We start from the raw sequence: 21,976 nt of genomic DNA, 5'->3' as shown, positions 1-21,976 counted from the left end.
TTAAAATAACTATCTACAGCTAGGTTTGAGCAACAAATCGAACGATAGGTTTAGGCAACAAAACCGCAACCATACAACCACAACACGGTGTTGAACACAGGTCTTAAATTCTAAAACTAGTCACGTGGAGGCATTTATTTTGTGCATCCACCACAAAATAGGATCCTAAATGACTTTCCATTGGCATTATTTTCATCCTGAGTGACATAAAAAAAAAAAAAAAGATATTTTGTGTCCATGTACAAGTAACCAATGGATTGCATTTCGTGACTATTTCACGACCTGTTATAACATTGGGCTGCTGAGGCAGAGGGCAGATGGTGGAAAACAGACTGGTGAGGGCCGTCTGCAGGCTAACTGAGACAAACAATCCAGCCAGGACGGGGAGGAAAGCCAGAGCTGATACTCTGTGGAGTTGATGAGTAGATTGCTGACAGGTGTGTGCAGAGCAGGGAGGTGACAAGCTGATTGATGGCAGGTGTGCAGGTAGACTGGGCCCAGGTTGACGGCAATACAGGACACTCACACACACACACAGAGACAGAGACACAAGCCAGGGACGTGGAACACAAGAGACACAGGAGAAAAACAGGAGATTTTCCTTGCCAAAAAACTGCTTCCCTGTTATTAATGTGCTTATAATAATAACTTACATATTACTTTAAAGGAACAGTGTGTAGGATTTTGGGGGATCTGTTTGCATAACTATGTTTTCATAATTGTATAATCAAGTACAAGTGTTTTGAAAAAGGAGAAGTGAGAAGAGGAATGTTCAGTTGGTTGCACCGCTAGATATCATTAAATCCTACACACTGTCCCTTTACAGTCCAGAGTTAAACTGGAGGTCAGAGTGTCTTTATTTTCTGTCCTGTGACGTATTCCCCAAAGAAACAGAATATTTGAGTGCTTTACAGTTACAAGAGGGATTCAAATCAGATTCTAAACAATTGATTGGACTTTTGGGGTGCTAAAAAGTGGACAGACTCAGCATTTAGTGCGATACGGAGCTCCAGAGAACCGTTGCTCCACACACAAATCTTCGTCATATTTTAGTTTTACAGGAAGTAAAGATGATGATGAAAATAAATATGAAGTCATACATTTTTTATACTTTTTCATATATATTGTTAAAAACTTGCACAATATGAAATGTGATCTAAAAGGGTTAAAAGGGAATTTTTAATTTCATCTAAACATACGACAATAAATGTAGCCAGTAAAGCCGTCTACACCTGGTGTAAAAATAACGTTTGGAGTGAGTCGGTTTCATCTGTAAAGAAGATCTGTCACCACAGCGCATCTGGTCATGTTGCACAGAATAGAGATGACAACAGCTTCTCATATTTGCAAACTGTGCACATTTCCTTCCCCTTTAACGTGAGAGAGTCATGTCGTCCGGATCCACATCAGTCCTGACTGACTATTTGATGCATATGCAGAACATTTGCAGCACTACAAATATAATATCCAACTGCATCTGTGCAGAAAAGAGGAAGGTTTCCCAGACTTGATGTCTGAGGCTTTTTTCTTTGGAAGAGGAAGCGACCGTTCCCTTACTCGCTTTCTATGTAGTTTCTGTTTGAAATCAAAACAATTTGCTGTCATCAGACATGTTTGGATTGATATGTATTCTTAATAAATTACTCATTACATGGAAGAAAGGAGGGGCACGCAGGGGAATGTTAGGGCCCGTTGTGGCTGCCCTTATTTCATACATTGCATATTGACATCTTTGGCTCATGTGCTATAGAAATAGGATAAACAAGGGATGGAAAGTCCCCCATCACACACAACACAGAGCCTGAGAACAGTTTACTCTTAATGACATCCCCAGTGTAATCCTGCATCTAAAAGTAGGAGTGCAGAATATTTAGCCTCTCTCCGAAAGACAACGTGGCCTTTTTTGGGTCATGCGGAGCTCTTTGAAAAAGGGTCTAAAGAGATGAGTAATAAGCAATGCAGAGTTGTCTCTTTGTTGATCTGATCTACTTTCTGTTGCAGCTCTCATCTCAGGCTCTGAAATAAAACCTGTCCTACTTCTGGTAAGTTCAAACCCGGGTTAGGGGACCGCAGCGTCTCTGAATGCTCCGTCTCAGAGAGGAAGGTTTACACTCTGTCTATTGTAAGGTGATGATAACATCAAAGAAAAGTTAGAGTTGGATAAATGTAGCATCCGATTAACTTAGCTTAGCACAAAGCCTAACTCCGTCCAACCAGAACCTCTAAAACTTGTTAATTAACATATTATCTATCGTTTATACGACTTTCTACCTGATGTGACAAACACAGCAGTGACTCATGAAACAATACTCTCCCAGAGTTTATTTTGAGGTGCATTTTGGGGAGCACATCCACCAGCACATGAAGTAATCTTCCTCAGGGGCTGTGAGGGGTGGGGGTGGGGGGGGGATACAGGAGGTTGCTAATAACAGCTGCCAGATGTGCAGAGTCCCCCGAGCCCGTGCACATTCTCACAGACAATGGAATGCTTGTGAGGAGCCCCAACAGGAAGTGAGGTCAGGGCTCTTGACCCCTCCCCTAAAAGCTTACTGAGAGACACAGCAGTGGGGCAGCTTTTAAAAGTGTCCCATCATAAACCCACCGGCAGTGAGAGTCCATAAAGCCTTTCTACTATACACACACTGCTCATTCAACCTGCCACTTCAGCTGAGAATGCAGACGGCGAACAACAACCGCTAAACCGTTAAAGTTGTCTCCATCTCCAACAGAATTATTGCAAAGTTCCCCTTCTTTCCTCTTTACAGTGAGTACTTTCCACATACCAGCTGCTGTGGGGGCGGCAGGGATGAGTGCGGTGAGAGTGGATTGCACAATCTTGATCCTTTCTCCCCCAGTAAACCATCAGCAGACACGACATGAGTCAAACTTGTTGAAACTGTTTGGTGGGGACCAGACCAAGACTCATTTGTTGTCGTTTTTTTTCATTGGGCATGTTGCTTTAACCGACGTTGGTAGACTGCTTATGATGAGCTGTGAGGTGCTTCCCCTGGTGTCATTCAGCCAGGTAGGTAGGACTGCCATGCGTGAGTCTGAAGAAGTATCACCTGCTTCCTGGTCTTTGAAGTGCAACACCTCTCAAAGTTAAGCTTTGAATCATCAGTGATTTGTCTCAACCAAAGTCTTCCATTTCCATTTACATCTTTTCCCTTAAGCAGTGCATTTCTGAATAAACCCTCAGGCTGGGTTGCTCTAACAAGGATTATTTTATAAACCTGATTAAATCATGGTTTAACTTCAAACTGCAAATCATGTTGCACCAAACTTTGAAACCCCCTTAAATTTAAGAGAGATTAGATTTAAACCTCTCTAGAAGTTGAGTTTATACTCTAAAACTTGATTAAATGTAATTTTGTGGCACCAAAACTGTATGAAAATGAAAGGTGCTTCATGTGAGATTGGGTGCATTTCTATTGCCTCCAAACGGCTCTCAACATGGCGACGGCTGAGCTGGCAGCTCGAAGCTAACAGCGCTAACAGTGTGTTTACCTGAGGGGGGAACCGGACCCTGGGTGCTATACGCTTCCGCTTTGTCGGCACCCTGACGTGCACAAACATGAACTAAAAGCACGCGCAGCTAAACAATTACTTTGTCAACAAACAACAGAGAAGCTCGGATAACAACACACACAGAGGGAGAGAGACTTCTTCCTCTGCTCAGGTAGACATGACTCCACTGCCTCTTTATGTAGATAATATCACATTCAGCAGCTCTAACTTCAAACTTACACCTGGGGAGGTTTAACTTTAGAAGAAATGGACATTTTTTTAGACGGATTGGGTAAATTAATAAAGTTCCCTGAAGAAAGTCAAGGGACAGAATCACAGTCGAGTTTTATGATGCTGCAGCTGAACTTCTCTCGAGGTACAGGTTCAGCCAGGAAACTGCTCTGGAGTAGAAAGATTGGACCAACTGTTTTTTTCCCTTCTGTGAAAAACGTTTCTGCTGTTCGTTGTATTATCTTCTGTTATTTGGTGATATTTTACATTAATTCCGAGTTTTTCTCAAAGCAGGGGAAACTAGACCTTTCCTGCTGAGTCATCATGAGCAAAATTATACTAACAGATTTTTTAAAATCTTTTACTTATCTCAACAACATGCAAATGTATTCATTTTCATTTGGGTAAGCAAGCCTCTCCATATTGACTAAACTATTTTGTTTAAACTTACTAAACAGAGATTCATTTTTAATTGTGCAATAAAATAAATATATTTAGTCAGATTTACTCTGACTACTCTAAAATCAAATGAATCCGCGTTGGTGTAAACCAGCCTTAACACAGAAGCCAGGGAACTCCTAATAAATATGACAACATCACGCAGCTCCCTCTTCCTATCACAGACACATTACATCATGGACGACTTTGTCTTTCAGCATAATGACTGTGAGACATTATTCCCTCCTCTTGGAGATCTCTTTCACTGGGGAGTCTAGGCGCAACCCGGATGACTAACACGCCCTGACCTATCCTCCACCTCACCCTCAGCATTCGACCTAAAGTCAGACCTGAGGGGTGCATGTGAAAATCACAGCGATGACTCATCACAAACAACTAACCAAATAGCGTCACAGGAGCAGGTCAAACGCTTATTTACTCATCATAACACTGGAGAATGTATTGTCATACTGCAGGGCTTTAGATATGCATGGCCACTGCTCTCAGGGGAAACTGGGCCAGGATGAGTTGTAAAGTGTGGGCTCTGGTTCACGCTGGGATCTGCTAGGGGAGAGGAAGTGAAGAGGTGGAACATCTGGACTTCATTTGTGTGCCGGAGAAAAGGTCCAGAAATAGGATTTTCTTTTTTTTTGTATTTTTCATATTAATTGCTGTCCACAACCCAGCTTCATCGGTACATTTCTACACTGAGACTCGCGACTCTTTATGGGCATGTGACGTCTCCATACACTCTGTCTCTCGCGTGGGTGTGTGTGTGTGTGTGTTTGAGTGTGACGGCGTATTGTGCGCGCGCCTCCCTGACGCTCCACAGCCCCGTGGAGCTGTTGTTCCCAGAGAGCAGCCAGGAGGACAATCAGACGGACTGCTGGATTAGAGCGACAAAAGAGAAAGTGCTGTCTCCAAATAAAAAAGTCTTCTTTGGCTCTCATCGCTCCTCGTTTTTTTCTTCTTTTTTTGAATCATCGCTCTTTCGGGAGATCCTTAAACGGTTTCCGCGGCGGTGCACAGACCGGTATGGATTTACCAGAGACTAGACGAGACACGCCGTCTAGTCCTCCACCAAAGTTTTGATTGTCACCGCTGCCTCTCGACCCCGGAGCAGAGGGAAGGCGCCCAAACTTTGACGCAGCATTTGTGGAAAGCGGAGACCACATGTGAGGACGTTTGGAGACACATATTTAGTCGGAGCGTCTTTTCGCTGCTCTCTCCTACATCTCTCATGGGGTGAGTAAAACAAGAGTTGGTGTGACAGTCTGCATGTGCTGCTGCAGCCTAACAAAAGGATCTGATGTGTCTGAATGCGCTTTCACGTGAAATGAGTCGATTTCAGTCATTCCACGGTGCGGGGGTTGCTTCATAACATCCCCGATCACTCATGTGCGTTAATAATAACGAACTGAAAGTCTCCGTTGACGCTCAAAGTTTCGAAATGTGTCGCTGACTCACAAACGCCTCTGACAGCAGAATGTCCAACGTAAAGCAACCAGCCACTTGGGCTCAGAAACAAAACACTGCTGCAGCCACAGTGCGTGTGTGTGTGTGTGTGTGTGTGTGTTTTAATGAATAACAGTGTGTGGTGTTAAATATTAACATGCAGGTCTACATCTGTCGATCATACAAGGGGGTGAGGGGGGGGGGGGCATCACATGCTGTCTGTGTAGCTGTTGTTGGAGGTTGAGCTGTGCGTGCACCCCGGGCGCGTCCTCGCAGGGGCCGCCACACACACATTTCCTTGGAGCTGTTGTGCAGCCCGCTGTGCCCCCCCTTTCTCTGACCCCTCCGATGTTGTTGGGGCTTGTTCATCCGTCACTCTAAAGAAGGCATTGTATTGAAAGGATGTATTAATAAGACAAAAGCCTCCATTATCCCCATGTACGGGAGTTAATCGCATGGGGCTGAAGAAGGCAGGCAGAACAAAACACACTGCAACAGGTTGTTGTCAGAGATTTAGAATGAGCAAATATTGGAAGAGCAATCTGAATACGCTGTCATCACAATATCGTGTATTATAGACATGTTTATATTGGAACATTTCAGTCTTTTGTCAGCCCTGTGTTACATTCCCTTATCACCACTATAAGGCTGGACTGACCAAACAGCAGGTTGTTTCTTGTGTCTGGAAGAGGAAACCCTGCAGAGAGGGATACATAGGTGTCAGCAGTCAAGCCACGAGGCATCCTGTTGTGGGAGAATCCTCAAATCACAACGAGATAAGGTGATAAGGAGGAGGAACTAATGTTTATTGCCCAGATAAAAGCCGCCATCCATCATCCTCTGTCCTGTGGATGCTCTGGGTCAGTCTGCACGCTGCTGTTCTCATTAGCAGGCGGTCTGAAGCCCCAGCCGAGGATATGGGGCGACAAACCAAAGTCTCAAAAGCACACGGACGCTGCAAAGCCTGTTGAGTTAAGACTCGCAAACAAATCTCACTGTGATAACATCAGGATAGGGGGTCGAAGAGGAAGCAGGCTCTGCAGCATTAGGAGAGGACTGTCAAGTGTTGAGGGCCCTGTCGGCAGCTTCATTGATGCTGGTGTTGTGAGAGAGAAGCTTGCTTTGTTTTGGGGGGCTGCCTGCACGGCCACCTTTGGACTCAGATGCTTCTCCCAGCATGCATTGGAGAGCCTGAAGAATGGGCATGATGCAGCCAGCCAGCCGGCCGGCCCGTCTGCGTTTGGCCAATGTGACCCACATGGCTCATTGCACCAGAAGAAAAGCCGCCACCCCACCGGACCTGACCGCTGCCAGGCTTCCTCACACTCTTCGCCATCCTTGGCCTGGGCAGGAGTAACCCCAGGGTGCCACAGCTCCAGGCACACGCCGCCTTTCACAAACATGCTATTAGTCTTTAAAGAGGGACTTTAAAATCTTTAGCGCAGGCAGACTGGCTCAGTCCAGCCGCCCATGACATCATGAGTTGAGGGTGTGTGTGCTGCTGACCCAGCTCACTGAGCTCAGTGGCTCTGCTCTCCTCCACAAGACAGCCGCTGTAATCGGACCCCTCTCAGCAGGGGACTTCCAGGGACTGCATGAGAAATGAGGACAAATAGATGGGTTGAATAAATAAATAGAGGTAAACGTGCATGAACGGATAAATAAATTAATGGTAATTCAGCGGTGGGAACTGGATTTGCGGGACTTAAACGAAACGGGTCACCAGGGGGGTTGAAGGCGGGGACGGGTGGTGGGTGGGTGGTGTCGATCCCTGGAGGATGCTCGGGTTTCAGCTCAGGCCTGAGAGTGGTCGGCTCATAGGAAGCAGCGAGAAGGGTTTTCCTTTGGGAGTCCCACTTCTCTTTTGTTGTCGACACTCAGCACTTTATTCAGCTAGATAGGAGGGGTGACAACACCGTGAGATCAGAGGAGTGGCCTGCCAGAGGCACCTTGGCTTTCACCTGGTTAAATGAAACCTGTCAGGGGTCAATACAGAACTTTTTAAGGAAGAATAGGAGCCTTGGCAGATCACAGGAGACGATGCATGTGTCCATACATTTGGGCTTTTCTCTAATAATAGTAATAGCATTCTGCAGAGAGCCATCTGGGTTCTACAGAGTTCTTGCTGGTACTCCCCCTTGAGCTGAAAAACACTTTCCTTGGGTGTGGCAGCTGGAGCAAAATAAATGCCTTCTGTTCACAAGCTGCCGAAGCGCAAGTCACAACACACAGCTGACAACATGTAGCAGCTTTCACGGCCAAGAGCTGGGAGTGTCTCTGATCAGAGGAGTAAATATGGCGTCCTCTGCTTTTTACCCGAATGCGAATAGGTTGTGTCGCTAAAGGTCACTGAAGACAGTTTGCCTGGTAGAGAAATACACATGCACTATCTGTCTCTCCTTTTCAAAACAACTCCTCTCAGTTACCGTCAGTGCTGCTCTGATTATCTTATAAACATTGACATAAGCTGATATTTGCTGGAGACTATTTTAGGACGGCGTTTTACCCAAATGACTGAATCCATCAGCTTTAAAGTCTCCTGTTACATTCCTTTTCCACTTGAAGGACTTGGGCAAACTATGAGACCCCCCATGACCAGGCGCTGATGCTTGTAGCAGCATGCCAGGATCTCCTGATGCTTTCTGGGCTGTTCTTCTTCTGTCACGTTTCAAGCTCGGCCCGGCCTCTTGTTCAAATCTGCTGCCAGTTGGTAATGATGCTGCAAATTGTTGGGTTCTTTTTGAGAGCTTTGACAGGCATTTTTTCTTCGTGCAACGTTAACGCTCCACAGTCAGAAACATTATGCATCTCCCAGAGACAATGACAAGTAGATTTAAGACGAGGTTTCTGGTTTCTGCTGCGGCTTTGGACGAGGTCGGCAGCACTTCGCAGCCTCTCCTTAGGTTGTGCAGTGTGATTTATGAACTGGACGGGAACAAGCCCGGGCTGTCTGTTCTATAGCGACAGGCTTAATCAGTGTGGTCATGTTGTGGTTTCCTGATTTCTGGTCATTCTCAGAGCTCACTCTAGGTCCATCTAGGAGCAGGTACACATGAAGATGCTGTGGTTTTTGGAGTCCTCCTCTTTCTTCTTCTTCTTCTCTCTTGGAAAGCCCTTGTTATCCAGTCAGCTTTGTTTGTGCAGCTGGAGAACTCAGCGCGATTACTTCAACACCCCACCTCCCCAGATCCAGGAGTAAGCGGGACAGTTTTCTTAGATTTTGAATTGCCCCATGCAGCCAGTTAATTTAGTCTGGAACTGGAAGTTAACTTGATCGCCTCCTAATGAGCTCTGTCAGATCTCCCTAATCACTGGCAGACTTTAAAAATAAGGCGAAATAGCCAACTGTTTAGTTAGAAAGAGCTATTAAGATTGTTTATCCTGTGAAGGCCTCAGCTTCAGTCTTTCCAGGCTGAGAGACACGATGGAATTAAGCTTCAGCCAAACACAAGCCGGGTCACGACAAAGGTCAGACTGCTCCATTGCAACAGACAGATTGAGTGGAAGTGGAGTCTGTTTACTCAAAATCAATGTGACAACTGCTCAAACGTGTCCATTCAGATGAGTGTTGTCAAGTAGCTGTTGTCTCGTACCCTCTGAAAAGCTTCGCCGCAGAAACACTTTCTGACCCGTTTGTTCGTTTTGAAAAATGCCCCCCGGCACAAACCAAAGCTGCGTAAAAAGCCAAGTCATTTACAGTGGGGCCTTTTCTTTTAGAAATGTTTTACTCATGTACTGTTGCCAAGAAATAAAACAGACATAGTATCCCTCCAAAACTCGGGAAGGTTGAATACCCTCGGGTCTCTTTCCGTGCACATTCGCTGGTCTTTAAAAGCAGGTTGTGTTGGCCCTGCAGTTAAGGATACAAAGTCCTCATGCCAGAGATGCTGATTTATGTTGATTTTTCTAGAAATACATTTTCTCTTCGAAGCAAGAAATTCTTAAATTGTATAAAATATAGAAGAGCAGCTGTGCACTGTGGACACAACAATGTTCCCTCTCCAGGCAACCATGTTTTTCTCCGACAACAGAGCTGTGTTTAATGGATGTGTGTTTGCCAGAGGAGTCTGGGGTTGTTTTCATATGCTGGACCACGAGGAGAGATGGAGGGCCACCATCAATTCATCATCTTATCAAGCAATCAGATTTGTGCCCCCGCGTGTCAGCCTGTGTAGATGCCATCATTTTCCATCGTGCTTTGCCGCCAGCACCTTCTTCCTCCCTCCTCCACTGATTTTTGACATTCTGTTCGATGACTGTCTGTGATGATGCTCGCTGCACAACGCACACAATTGCATGACTAGGCCTATACGTTGTCATGTTCCCCTGTTCATTGGCACGCAATGCAACAAATAACCACGAGCTCTCTCACAGCAACCGCGCAGTTTCCCAGCGAAGCAGCAGAACTTGAGAATGGGTGGAGTTCAAGGTGTAGAATGGGAGCAGGGAGCCAGGACAAAAGAGACCTGAAGGAGGGTTCAAAGCCTTTTATTGAGGGAGAGCTCATTGTAAAGACAAGGACATGGGAAGGTGTGACAGAGGCAGAGCAGCTGAAACTTGTATCAAGCTTGCCTCAGTAGTGAGACCTGAGGTTTTCAGACTTATCTGACTTCTTGCTTCCTCATAACAGCCAACGCACACGTGTCAGTATTAAGGACACCATGTGGTTAACACTAACCTATATATGCACGAACAAACCCGACAGCTTTTCACAGCATTTTGATGTGTGGTTTACTGCTATTCCAAGTGAAGCTTGAATTCTGAGAACAGTCTATTACTTTTCAAGCTGAGCAAATCTCAGGACAGTTTGCAGAAAAACGTACATTTGGTATTAAGGATTAGTGATAAGGATGCTGTTTTTTAAAGTAGTATTAAGCTACATGGAACATTAGACATTTTTTTGCACTGACAAGAGGATTTGGGACACAGTTCTAAGAAAGTCCAGGGTTTCCTGAATCGACTGCTGATTGCACCGTTTGTGCTGTAATGAAGTCTTTAATAGGGGACTATAAGAACACGTCTGCCCCAGATGTGTGCTAAATAAATCCTCCTTGATGTGCATTTAATCACCTCTTTGTGGCCTTGTCTTTTGATGTCTGTGGTGTTTAAAGTTTAAAATATACGAGCGGAGTGTCAGAGTGAGGACGATGCAGCTCTGCAAATCAGCGAAGCAGCATGAAAGGGAGATAATGCAAAATGGAGCGATATATAAAAACGTGAATAATTTCTAAGACAGTGACTTAAGTTGATAGGAATGGTCCGAGGGTGAAGGTATTACAGTAATTGGCTCTCAGGCACCACCCTTGGAGATCCCCAACCCCCCCAATGGAACAGACTGGGGGTGGGGGCGTGTGTGTGTGGGGGGGTGGGGGGGGGGGGGGGTCTGCCGGTCATGCGGGTTACGGCTCCTCGGGCTGTATGATGCCCCCTTTTTTTTTTTTTAACGCAGCTCTTTGTCTCCGGCTCCTCTCACTGCCACTCTAAGAGCCACATGAGCAGCTGCCATAAATAGAGCGCTGCAAAGTTTCAAGAGATGAACTGACTGAGGAGAGGAACAGAAAACAAGACACTTTGCAAAGTGTGTTTCAAAGTCACTTTGAAACACACAGGAAACAAAACAAACTCAACCGTGTTGAGAGATAGGACCCCTCAGAAGAGTCTGTACCCAAACTGTCAAAGTGTTTGACGAGCGAAAGGGTAATCCCTAATTAAACGATCGTATTGAGGACACCCACTCCCTTAATATCTAGCAGCTTATACACAGTTTTAATGAACCGTGTCAGCATAATAACGGACAAAGAGAGAGGAAGGTTAAAATGAAACACAGAGGGAACCTTCTTCATGTCACTAAAAAGGAACTGTTTTGTTATTTGCCTTATTCAATGCCATGATGCTGGTATCATCACTCTGATGCAAACTTGTAATACTTCTCTATTTTTTTTTTTTCCAGTCCTAAAAAAGGATGTAACATCTGGAACACGGCCTCGCAAACGACGGACATTTCTTTGCTACGTTAAATGTGTTGTTCCCCCAGTTGAGTTCCTCTGCCAGTTAAACTGTGAGATACTGCAGGCCCCGTCTCATATCTCTCCGTCTGTTCTTCCTCTCTAGACCGTACAAGTTACAGCGCGACACTGAAACAGGCTCTCTTCTTTCTTGTTTGTACTTCCCCTTAAAACCTCTTTTGTCTGGTGATTTCACGAGCTGCTGTTGTTTCAAAAATAACAGATCCTGACGACTTACTTGCCCGTATTTCACTGCTCCATCCTCGCCCTCAGTGTGTGAAGTCACAGACTCTCTGTCTCTCTGGATTTTAGTACACTGATTTTCGACATTTAGGAAATAACAGTAAACATCTGAAAATATCTAAACTCAAACATAAGAAAGAATAAAAGTGAGTGCCTGCTTGGCACTCTGGGACTTAATATAGACTGGAATGCAGTGGCATTTCTCCTGAGGTCTTGAAGTGAATGTATTTCACTTCCTATTGTATTACAACAGTGATAGTTGAGGTAGCAGATGAGAGATGTGTTCTTGAATGTTCTCTTAGTGCCAGCTGTGCATCTTCAGCGAGCTTGTCGGCAGCGTGGCGCGTAACAGGGATAACAGTGACTGCTTAAGATAAGATCCGGCCGTCATAGATGTAAGAACTGTTCTGGGTTTATTTTGACCTCACAGAGGCTGTATGTGAGCTGTGTGACTGGTGTCATTTGAAGGACCAGTCATGTCACAGCTGCAATATGAATCCTCTTCCGTGCCAGATTACAATCATACTGGAAACGTTAACGCTTCATTTCTTCCTGGAAATTGACTGTGAAAAATGAATATGTGTTGGTGTGAAAAGATTTCACACTCAGAGCCGCGGGGCTCAGCGAAGGACAGAGCAGCAGAGAGACGCTGCAGCAGAGAGACGCTGCAGCCACCTGCCAGCAGACACAGTCCATCGCTGTGTTTCCTCTCGTTGCACAGCGGCACTGATGATGCAAATGTAAGATTTAAATCTGTCTAATACTAAGATGTAACAAGCAGAACACCTAGTGTGTAAACTAGGATGTGAAATATGCTCACGCCATTATTTATTTTATTTATTTAGTATTCACCGCAGTAGGTCATTTGCCAGTTGACCACCCCTTGGCTTAAAGAAGCTGGTGGTGTAAAGACGACATCATCGCTGATAAAGTTAAATCTGTGGCAAAGTGTAGAGAGGACTGTGGGTGTGCATCTTTCATTTCAGTCATTTCCTGAGAAGTGGTAGCAGTGGTGAAATTCTGTGGCGGTTAATAGTGAGTTGTGCTTTCTCTGGCATGTCAACACTTGACTGGGGAAATGCTCTGACTGCATTACTGTACTTTTGCGTGTGGAATTTTCCTGCGTGACGCCATCGCTCTTCTGCTGTACCCCCGCTCTACACAATCACATTCACACCTTTTGGTTTCAGTCAAAATACTCAAAAGATCACCTATACTTTGTTTTGAGTTCAAAGACAACAACACAGGATGTTTGCTGTTGAGCTCACAACCTCCATCACTCTGAAATATGTATATTTCAAACTCGTATGAGTGCTGGTCGTCCTGCTGTCCTTTGGTCTGTAGGTCAGTTTGAACAGTGGTTCTCAACTTCTTCTAATCGCAACCCCGCAGAATAATCAGATTGGTGTTCGTGACCTCCTAGTTGTGCTTAGTTTGAAGCACCAAGTCGTTGTCCAGTGGGCTGCAGGCTCTGCAGAGTTTTGATGCGTCCAGACTGCTTTTTCTCTCTCTCTATCAAATCTATTCCGAGGCAGATGTTATTACTGATACAAGCAAAGTCATTTAAAAACCATCCCCCAGTCTAAAATATGTTATTTCATTTTATTCTCCAGAACCATCTGGCGCCCCCTGATATCATTTAGAAAATGCTGGACATAAGCAGCAGAGGGGAGAAGAAAAGTGTACAGTTATATAAAAAGGCCCATCCAGAGATAAATGATACACTGATACCTCCATTAACGGCGGTGAAACTGAGCAGGAAAGAACAAATCAGCAGCAGACGCTTTCTGTGTATCCGTGACGGATCACCTCGTGGCTGAGATTAAGTCTATTCCAGAAGAAAAGCCTGGCGTCTCGAAGAGGGCGCAGGAAGTCATTAAATCCCCTTAAAATGGGAAAATTTATATGATTAACTTTGTCATATTTTAGTCCAAACAAAGAAGATCTTTGTGTTATAGTCTCATGCTGCTGGCTTTTTTTTTTTTAGAGCAGATTCTGTGCTGTGAGGAAAAAAAATAAAACAAGCTGGATTGGTGCTCTGTTGCCACTACAGCGGCTTGTGAGCAGGGAGTGTGAAGGACAGACGGAGGAAGATGCAGTTACAGGATGTAACGGACCTCAAACTGCTCGGGTGATTCTTGTCGGTAAACAATCATTAAACACATTTCAATAAACAAGATAAGCCGGAAATGTTAACCGTCCTACACAAGGTTAGTCGTCCGCTCTTATCTCGACCAAAATATGCATGGGAGTGTGTGTGTGTGTGTGTGTGTGTGTGTGTGTGTGTGTGTGTGTGTGTGTGTGTGTGTGTGTGTGTGTGTGTGTGTGTGTGTGTGTGTGTGTGTGTGTGTGTGTGTGTGTGTGTGTGTGTGTGTGTGTGTGTGTGTGTGTGTGTGTGTGTGTGCGTGCACAGAAACGTGGATGCTGTGTCGACGGTTAGGAGCTCTGTTTTTGTTTGAAGTGCTGTCCCCCAGTGAAAGTAGAGCTCGAGTGTGACAGGTAGCAGGTGATGTAATGGGGAGGCGTTGCCTTGGTTGTTAGTGAGCAGACGCTGTGCTAATTGGGGCTTATCAGGTGTTTCTGGGGAACAAAACCACCTGAGGCTTTTGTGCAGTCGTCAGGTCCCATGATGGAGAGGGGAGCTCTGTCTCTTGTTAAGGATTAGGAGGAAACAAGAGTCAGCTTTCAGCAGCTCCATTTTGAATCATCTTGTGGAAGATCTATGCAGCTGGTTGCAGGTGACAGTTCCTTGGTCGATTTTAAAGCATGTTTGCAACCGTATAGGTGGATGTGAAAAGTAAGCATAGCTGTGAAAAGCAGTTCATGTGAACATGCACCACACACACACACGAGCATCTACGCATCATTCCTCTAGAAACTAGAACTGTGCAGCTTTGGTGATGATAGGGCTCACTAAGCGTTCTGATAGGATATCCTGTCTCAGGTGTCTGTCTCTTGTTTTACTTCCTTTGTCTCTGAGGCGCCTGTGTCCACTGTTTCTTTCATCGCCTTGTCTGGCGTTCTTTGAGCTTCACTGTGAAATCCAGATGCGATATTATATTTGTCTTGCTGCAGCCTCTTCACACCTTCACACACATCACAGTAAGTTGTTCATGAAACCACAATGTTCCATCATCTCTGTTCTCGTGAAAAAAACAATTACAAAGTATTTGCGATGCACAACATCTACATACTTCAGCGTATTTAATATTTAAGTCATAATGGATTAAGTTATTTTAACTTGGAACAATTCAAGTTGCATTTAAGTACATGGATATGCTGTCCCACAGTATCACTTTTAAATACTATCGTAGTAGCAGTAATAGTTTTACTCAGCTCTACTATTAAAAATCATGAATGCAACCTGAATATAGATGAATTTTATTTAAGTTAAATATATCTTTAATGCATAAGTGTGTTCAGTTGAATTGATTGGAAGTGCAGGCAGGTAATACTACACATCATCTGATGCACAGTTAATGTATTTAAACTTTAGAGCAGTGGTGTAACAATTGTACTGACTCTGGCTGCAGAATTCAAATCTGAATATTTTAATATACTGTTGAAATTGTACGAAAATATGATTCAGCTCATAGAATATTGCACTGCATACCTAAACACTTTAATAGCAGTATTAATGTTACATTTTTTACTCTTTTTACTCTTCCGTTAACATACTGAAGTGTCGTTTTTTGGGGGGTTTATGCAGCAGCTGTAGCCATCACATTGTTGTTCTGAAGAAAGGAGCCACATGGTGTGACAACACGTTTTGACACTTTTGTTGTGTCTACTGTGGAAGTGTGACAGTGATGCCAGGGTCGAACACAGGGCACAATTTTGACGATTGGGAGGGAAGGGAGGGGGGGGGGGGGGGTTGCATAGCAGGAAGTACTTCTGTCGACCAATCACCACGGAAACACCTGAATGGCACACGGGCGGCAGGTAGAGGGGCAGGGCGGGGCTGTCGGTAAACCAGCCCGGCAGGTTTCTCAGACACACACACACCCACACACACACACACACACACACACTCTAAGTGAAATCCCCTGTGATGAAAGACGCCAAGGACTGGAGGTGACGGGACGACCTCGATCTGTCTGCTCAACACGTACGAGAGCCGAGCGAAAGATGGAGCAAACTCTGGTGCGTTTTTCTCTTCGCAGACTGGAGTCTGCAGAGATACGGAGCTGGCTGATTTTTCCAGTAATAAAATCATTATAGGCTGCAATAATATAACCTGATGTAATTACGCTGGGGCAGCTGGCACACGTGCTCAGCCTCAAGCCTGCTATTCGTGTCTATTAATGGAGCTGAAAAGGATGGGGAGGTGGGAGGTGGGAGGGGGGGTCTGCCCTGATACAGCAGTTCTGATAAGGGAGTGCTCGGCTGTAAATACATTTCTGTTATGATACAGCTGCAGCAGCCAAATGGAAGTGTGCTGTCCCATTATTAAGGCTGAAGGGCAATGCTATCCACGCTGAAGGAGACTATTGTTCTTTGTTCCTGCTGGAGGAAACAGTGTGCTGGTTATTGCTGGCTGTGTGTCGAACCTGGGGAATGCTGTGCTGCACTACTCCATGTCTGTCACAATTAGCCGTGTGTGTGTGCGCGTGTGTGTGTGAGGAAAGATTTCTGTGCATGCGAGCAGAGTGAAGTCCGGCGCGGTGCAACTCGTCACATGGATGAGTTTGTGGACGTCACGGTGATGTCTCAGATTCCAGCCTTTGTGTCCAGATGCCGTTCCACATGCATGCTCTCCGTCCGGCTTTGTCTCGTTCCCTCGCCACCTCTCAGTCTCTCGGCTTTTGAGTAGAAGCCCAGCTGAACAGAGACGAGGTTCAAGCCCCAGTTTCCACTAAAGATTTCCAGTTAAGCGCGAGCTGCAGAAGATGAACAGTGTTAGATTTCCTCTGGCGCTGCAGAGGGATCCTGTTGCTTTTGACAGGTTGAAGACACCAGCTCCACCTCTAATTAGATTTCCAGAGCCTCCAACTTTCCTTTGTTTTGGTTTGTTTATGGGTTTCTCCTTGACAGAGAGCTCTCTGAGTAATTTGAAGCCACTAAAGTGGTTCACAAGGTTTTTGTTAATTTGTTTGGCTGCATCATTATAAAACTTAACACTTTATCAGCTTTACACATATTCTGCTAAAATACAGGAACTTGCTTTTTGAATTAAAACAAATGGAAGGAAATAAGTTCCAACATTCTTTAAAGGAATAAATTGAGCATTGAATGAAACACAAAAGTCACCAATTAAAGAATGATAGTAACATTTTAAAGTGCAAATTTGTACTGATACTCTCTTTCAACTAACTCAAAACATCTTTCATGATGTGTTTATCACACAAGTTGACATCTCGATAAGGATAAAATACGATGAATTGTGCAGCCCTACAGAAAACATTGAGAAATGTCCATCCCAGTTTCTCAACGTCTCAGGTTATATCTTTAAATGTTGTTTTTTCATTCCAAACCCCAAATATTTTGAGTTTAATATGATATGAAACAGAGAAACGAAGGAAATCCCCTTATCTGAGAGACTGAAACAAGCATTTTCTGCCATTTTTGCATGAAAAATGACTTTAACGATGATTTTTCTGTCACTTAAAATTGTGATATGTCACCATATGTCAATGGTGTATGATTTTTCACCAAAGTTTGTTTTCTCACAAAGTCAGTGAAACTCCCACCTTTTTGCTCTCGGGCCTCCGTTTGATTTGCTGTTCTCTTGTGTGAACTGGTTGGAGGGGTCGGGATGAGATGAGGAGGTCTGGCGGATCCAAAAGCTATGCAGAAGTTTCAAGAGGTAGCTCGCTGGAGCGGAAAGGTTCGCTCCCCACAACAATGCCCTGTGTTGACAGCCGAGTGCTTGGACAGGGTTAGTGGAATGTCCCTTTGTCTGAGCACCAGCACTCGCAGAGTATTTATTCTTCTACCTGAAGATGATCTCTGCCTGCACAGGTTCACCAGCCCAAACACAGGGAAGATCTTTTCGTGATTAATACCCTCAGAGTGAATTGAAGCTTCCTCACAGTCACGTACCACACCACTGGGTTTTTACTTTCCGTTCCTTTTAGACCGCAACAAGCTGCAACTGTTTCCTGCGTGGGTGTTCAGTTTGGGATTCAGTGTGTTCACCGTCTTCTGCTTTAAATGTGAATGCCAGCCCGTCATTTTGAAATCTGTTTATCTGATAGATCACCCCTCAGGGACATTTGATTTAATACGGTGCTCATTTTGCAGCTCTTGTCTGTTGCTGTTCCTCCACTCTTTGACTTGAAGTGTTTAGTTTCCACTGTGCAGACTGAGGAGCAGGTTGTTGCCTGGTTGCGTTGTTTTGCTAAAACTTCTACGCTTGCTTTGTCACAGTTTATTTCATGTGTGCAAGTGAATTTCCCCTGTCTGTAACACGGGCCTTCTCTTCCCTTCTGTGTGTCTGCAGGTGACCCACATAGAGCTCCTTAGACGTGACTGTGGGACAGGCCGTCTCCCTCACAGCCCGGGCCGTCTCCCCGTCCTCTCCTGAAAGGCAATGATTATCGACTGAGACGCTCTGCACGACACCACTGGGTGAATGAATCTTTGCCGTAAAGCCGCTGTGCTCTGCCACCCTGTCACCATGAAGAGCAAGTACTCCCAATATTACAACCAGAGCCTGATCCCCTCCTACTATGCCTTTGCTAAGAACATGACCATCGATGAGCTGACCAAACATACTGAGCAAAAGAAAACGCTCACCAGCCTCAACATCGCCATCGTGGTCCTCTGCACCTTCATCATCCTGGAGAATCTGCTGGTCCTCATCGCTGTCTGCCGCAACAAGAAGTTCCACTCCGCCATGTTTTTCTTCATCGGCAACCTGGCGTTCTCTGACCTGCTGGCAGGCTCGGCCTACATAGCCAACATTTTCCTGTCGGGGCCGAGGACTTTTGACCTGATGCCCGTGCAGTGGTTCATCCGGGAGGGCACGGCGTTTATCGCTCTGGCGGCTTCAGTCTTCAGCTTGCTGGCGATAGCTACGGAGCGCTACATTGCAATCACCAAGGTCAAGGTGTACGGCTCCACCAAAACGTGCCGCATGTTCCTCCTGATAGGAGCCTGTTGGGTCACCTCCATCCTGCTCGGAGGACTTCCCATCATCGGCTGGAACTGCATCGACAACCTCGGTGAATGCTCGACGGTGTTGCCGCTTTACTCTAAGAAATACATCCTCTTCGTTGTCACCATTTTCAGCCTCATACTGCTCTCTATTCTCATCCTCTATGTGAGGATCTATTTGATTGTACGCTCCAGCCACCATGAGGCGACCAACTCGCCGGCCTACGCCCTTTTGAAAACAGTCACAATAGTGCTGGGCGTCTTCATCATGTGCTGGCTGCCCGCTTTTATCATCCTCCTCCTGGATTCGTCATGCAGGATACAGTTCTGCCCTATCCTCTCCAAAGCAGAAATCTTTTTTGGCTTTGCCACTCTGAACTCGGCGCTTAACCCCGTGATCTACACGCTGCGCAGCAAGGACATGAGGAAGGAGTTTCTGCGTGTGTTGTGCTGCTGGGGGATGCTGCAAAGCGGGCGGCCAGCCGACCGTTGTCTGGTCCCTCTGAAGAGCTCCAGCTCTCTGGAACACTGCACCAACAAGCATGAATACCAGACCACACCAATCATGCAGGACTGTACCACCTGTGTCTGATACGGTGCGAACACATCAGTGTGTGTGTGTGTGTGTGTGTGTGTGTGTGTGTGTGTGTGTGTGTGTGTGTGTGTGTGTGTGTGTGTGTGTGTGTGTGTGTGTGTGTGTGTGTGTGTGTGTGTGTGTGTGTGTGTGTGTGTGTGTGTGTGTGTGTGTGTGAGTGAGTGAGATAAAGAAGAGAGGCCGTGCTGTGATGCAGAGATGTTTAAAAAAAAAAAAGACACTCTGGACTGAGACGCCTGGCAAGGCTACAACGCGGCCTTTTTCTTATTACAATCAAAATTGTGTGAATTCACAATCAACATTCAATCGATTGCAGCGTGTGCAAAAACACAATGTTTCAAGAGGGAACCAATTCAGCAGGAGGGAACTGTCAGAAATGTGAAAAGAGCTTTTTTTATTTTTCATGGGTACTCATTAATTAATATGGAGTTGCAAACCATCGTCATGTATATGCCTGTCGTCTTGTTTTTCTTTCTAAACATGTAAACCCCTATTAAAACGCCAGAATTAGAAACATAACCAACGTAATATTGTAGTTATGGTGAGTTGCTTTGGTCCTTTCAGCAACTGCAGCTATGCAAAGCTTGCAAAGTTGCACTTTGTAGATTACTTCAGAGATTGTTGTCGTTCGCTAGGTTTGAACAACTTTACTCTCCTGTACTGATAAGTGTAAACATCAGGCCCACCGATCCATCACTTGCTCTTCACAGAGCTGGAGACGGTGATCAGCTTCACTCACCACTGAACTCCAGTGAAGCCAAGTTACCACGAGTGCTCCCTCAACTAAAACCAGGGCTATATATTCCCCATATAACCTTGCTTAAACCATTTGATTAACTACAACAAATTTACATAATCTGCTTACATTTAATGCATGAGATTCTAATTTATTTGTAAGTGCTAATGTATGTACGATATATTCCAGCTCCAGCTTCCATCACTAACACTCCTTCCCTCATCTGTTCTCATAATCTGTCCCACTTGCTTTTACTGTTGTCTTTTGTATCTTAACAGTTTCCGTCGAGGAAGGCCTAATCAGAAAGCACATTTCCTGAAGTGAGTTGGCACTGATGCGTTTCATTCAATGTCAGCTGTCCAGCAGCTTTGACCAATGGGGCCGATGTCCTGACAGTGTTGGAGCAACGTAGCAAAAATGTGCCGTCTCTGTTTTTGCCTTCCTCTTGGGGAAATTAGGCTGAATGTATGTATGAAGTGTTTGGGGCAGGCGCTCCATTGTCGACAGTATTATTGATCATCCTTTTGAATTACCAAGTCATTGACGAGCAGAGAGTGGGATGAACAGGGTAGGTCACTCTCACTGTGAAGTCTTAAATAGCACCATGAACAAAACAAACAATGTTGTGAACATCCTGGTTTAATTTGTTGGCCATATGCCTTGTGCAGCTAAAGATGTAAACACGTCTCATCTTTCCAAAGACCCCTCTCCTCCCCTACAAAATACGAGAAGATCCGGTTCCAAATGCACAGAGTGAGGAGGGGGAGGGGGGGAGGATCTGCCCTCCTGGGAGGTCACCTTCATCCTCATCTCTGATGTCCTACAACATGTCACTTCCTGCAGCCACAGGAAGTCCTGTTTTTCATTGTCCGGTTCCTGTTGTTCAGGGTTACACTAACCGTTTTCCTGTGGACACACAATTAAAACTCTTCTCTCCCTCAGTGTTTTTGGTATTGACATTTACATTTAGATGACCAAGTAGAAATGGTGAAAAGCACTTTGGCAGCTTCAGTGATGTTTGCTTTCCCCCAGTTTTTTTAATTTTATTTTCAGATGGAGAGGTGTTTTAAACTGTGTACCTGTCCCTTCATTGTGTTGCTTGACTCTGTGATGTTTTATAATAAATACATGAATAACTATGTATGTTTGTATGTAAGAATGTATGTATTTTTGTACAGTATGTATGATTTGTGTTGTATGAAATGTCTCGTGTGCAATAGCCTTTTGTGTCCAATAGCACGCTGCCTGTGTTAAATCGGTACAATCTGAAACACTAATGTAGGTACATAAACGTTTTGTTAATTGCATTCCCTTTTTTTTATAAAATAAATGAAATACTGAAAGAAATCTTTGTGTGCGTTTGAGTTTAACTCTGATTTGCAAACAACTTAATTGCAGCTGTGGCTTCGCTGCAGGTCCTGAGATGCCTCGCTATTGTGCTTGCATCTGAGAAGTATTCAAACTGGAGCATTTAATCCAAACATGCTCTGACATGGTCAGAAAAACACTAGCTTCAACATGACAGCCTGAAAGTGTACATGCGAATGCTGCTTGGCCATTAATCGTGGCTCTCTTACCTAATCAAATTATGAAATTGCTTCGAGGCTAAAGCAAGACAGGGCTATGGTGGGAAGCTGGGCAGAGAGAAGGGAGGCTGGAAATGGGGTG

At 45.0% G+C, this 21,976-nt stretch overlaps 1 protein-coding gene across 1 annotated transcript; it reads left to right on the top strand.

Moving 5' to 3' along the window:
* Positions 1 to 4,593: 4,593 nt before the first annotated feature.
* Positions 4,594 to 21,649, top strand: s1pr2 (sphingosine-1-phosphate receptor 2). The gene is made up of 2 exons (XM_076081228.1): positions 4,594 to 5,421; positions 18,322 to 21,649. The coding sequence occupies exon 2, from the start codon at positions 18,454 to 18,456 to the stop codon at positions 19,567 to 19,569; it is 1,116 nt and encodes a 371-aa protein (XP_075937343.1). The 5' UTR covers positions 4,594 to 5,421; positions 18,322 to 18,453; the 3' UTR covers positions 19,570 to 21,649.
* Positions 21,650 to 21,976: the final 327 nt, after the last annotated feature.

This window comes from Anarhichas minor, unplaced genomic scaffold, assembly GCF_050575085.1.
Source record: "Anarhichas minor isolate MPS153535 unplaced genomic scaffold, ASM5057508v1 ptg000007l, whole genome shotgun sequence".
NCBI lineage: Eukaryota > Metazoa > Chordata > Actinopteri > Perciformes > Anarhichadidae > Anarhichas > Anarhichas minor.
The sequence above is the reverse complement of the archived record's forward strand: the minus strand, read 5'-3'. Positions and strand labels throughout refer to the sequence as shown.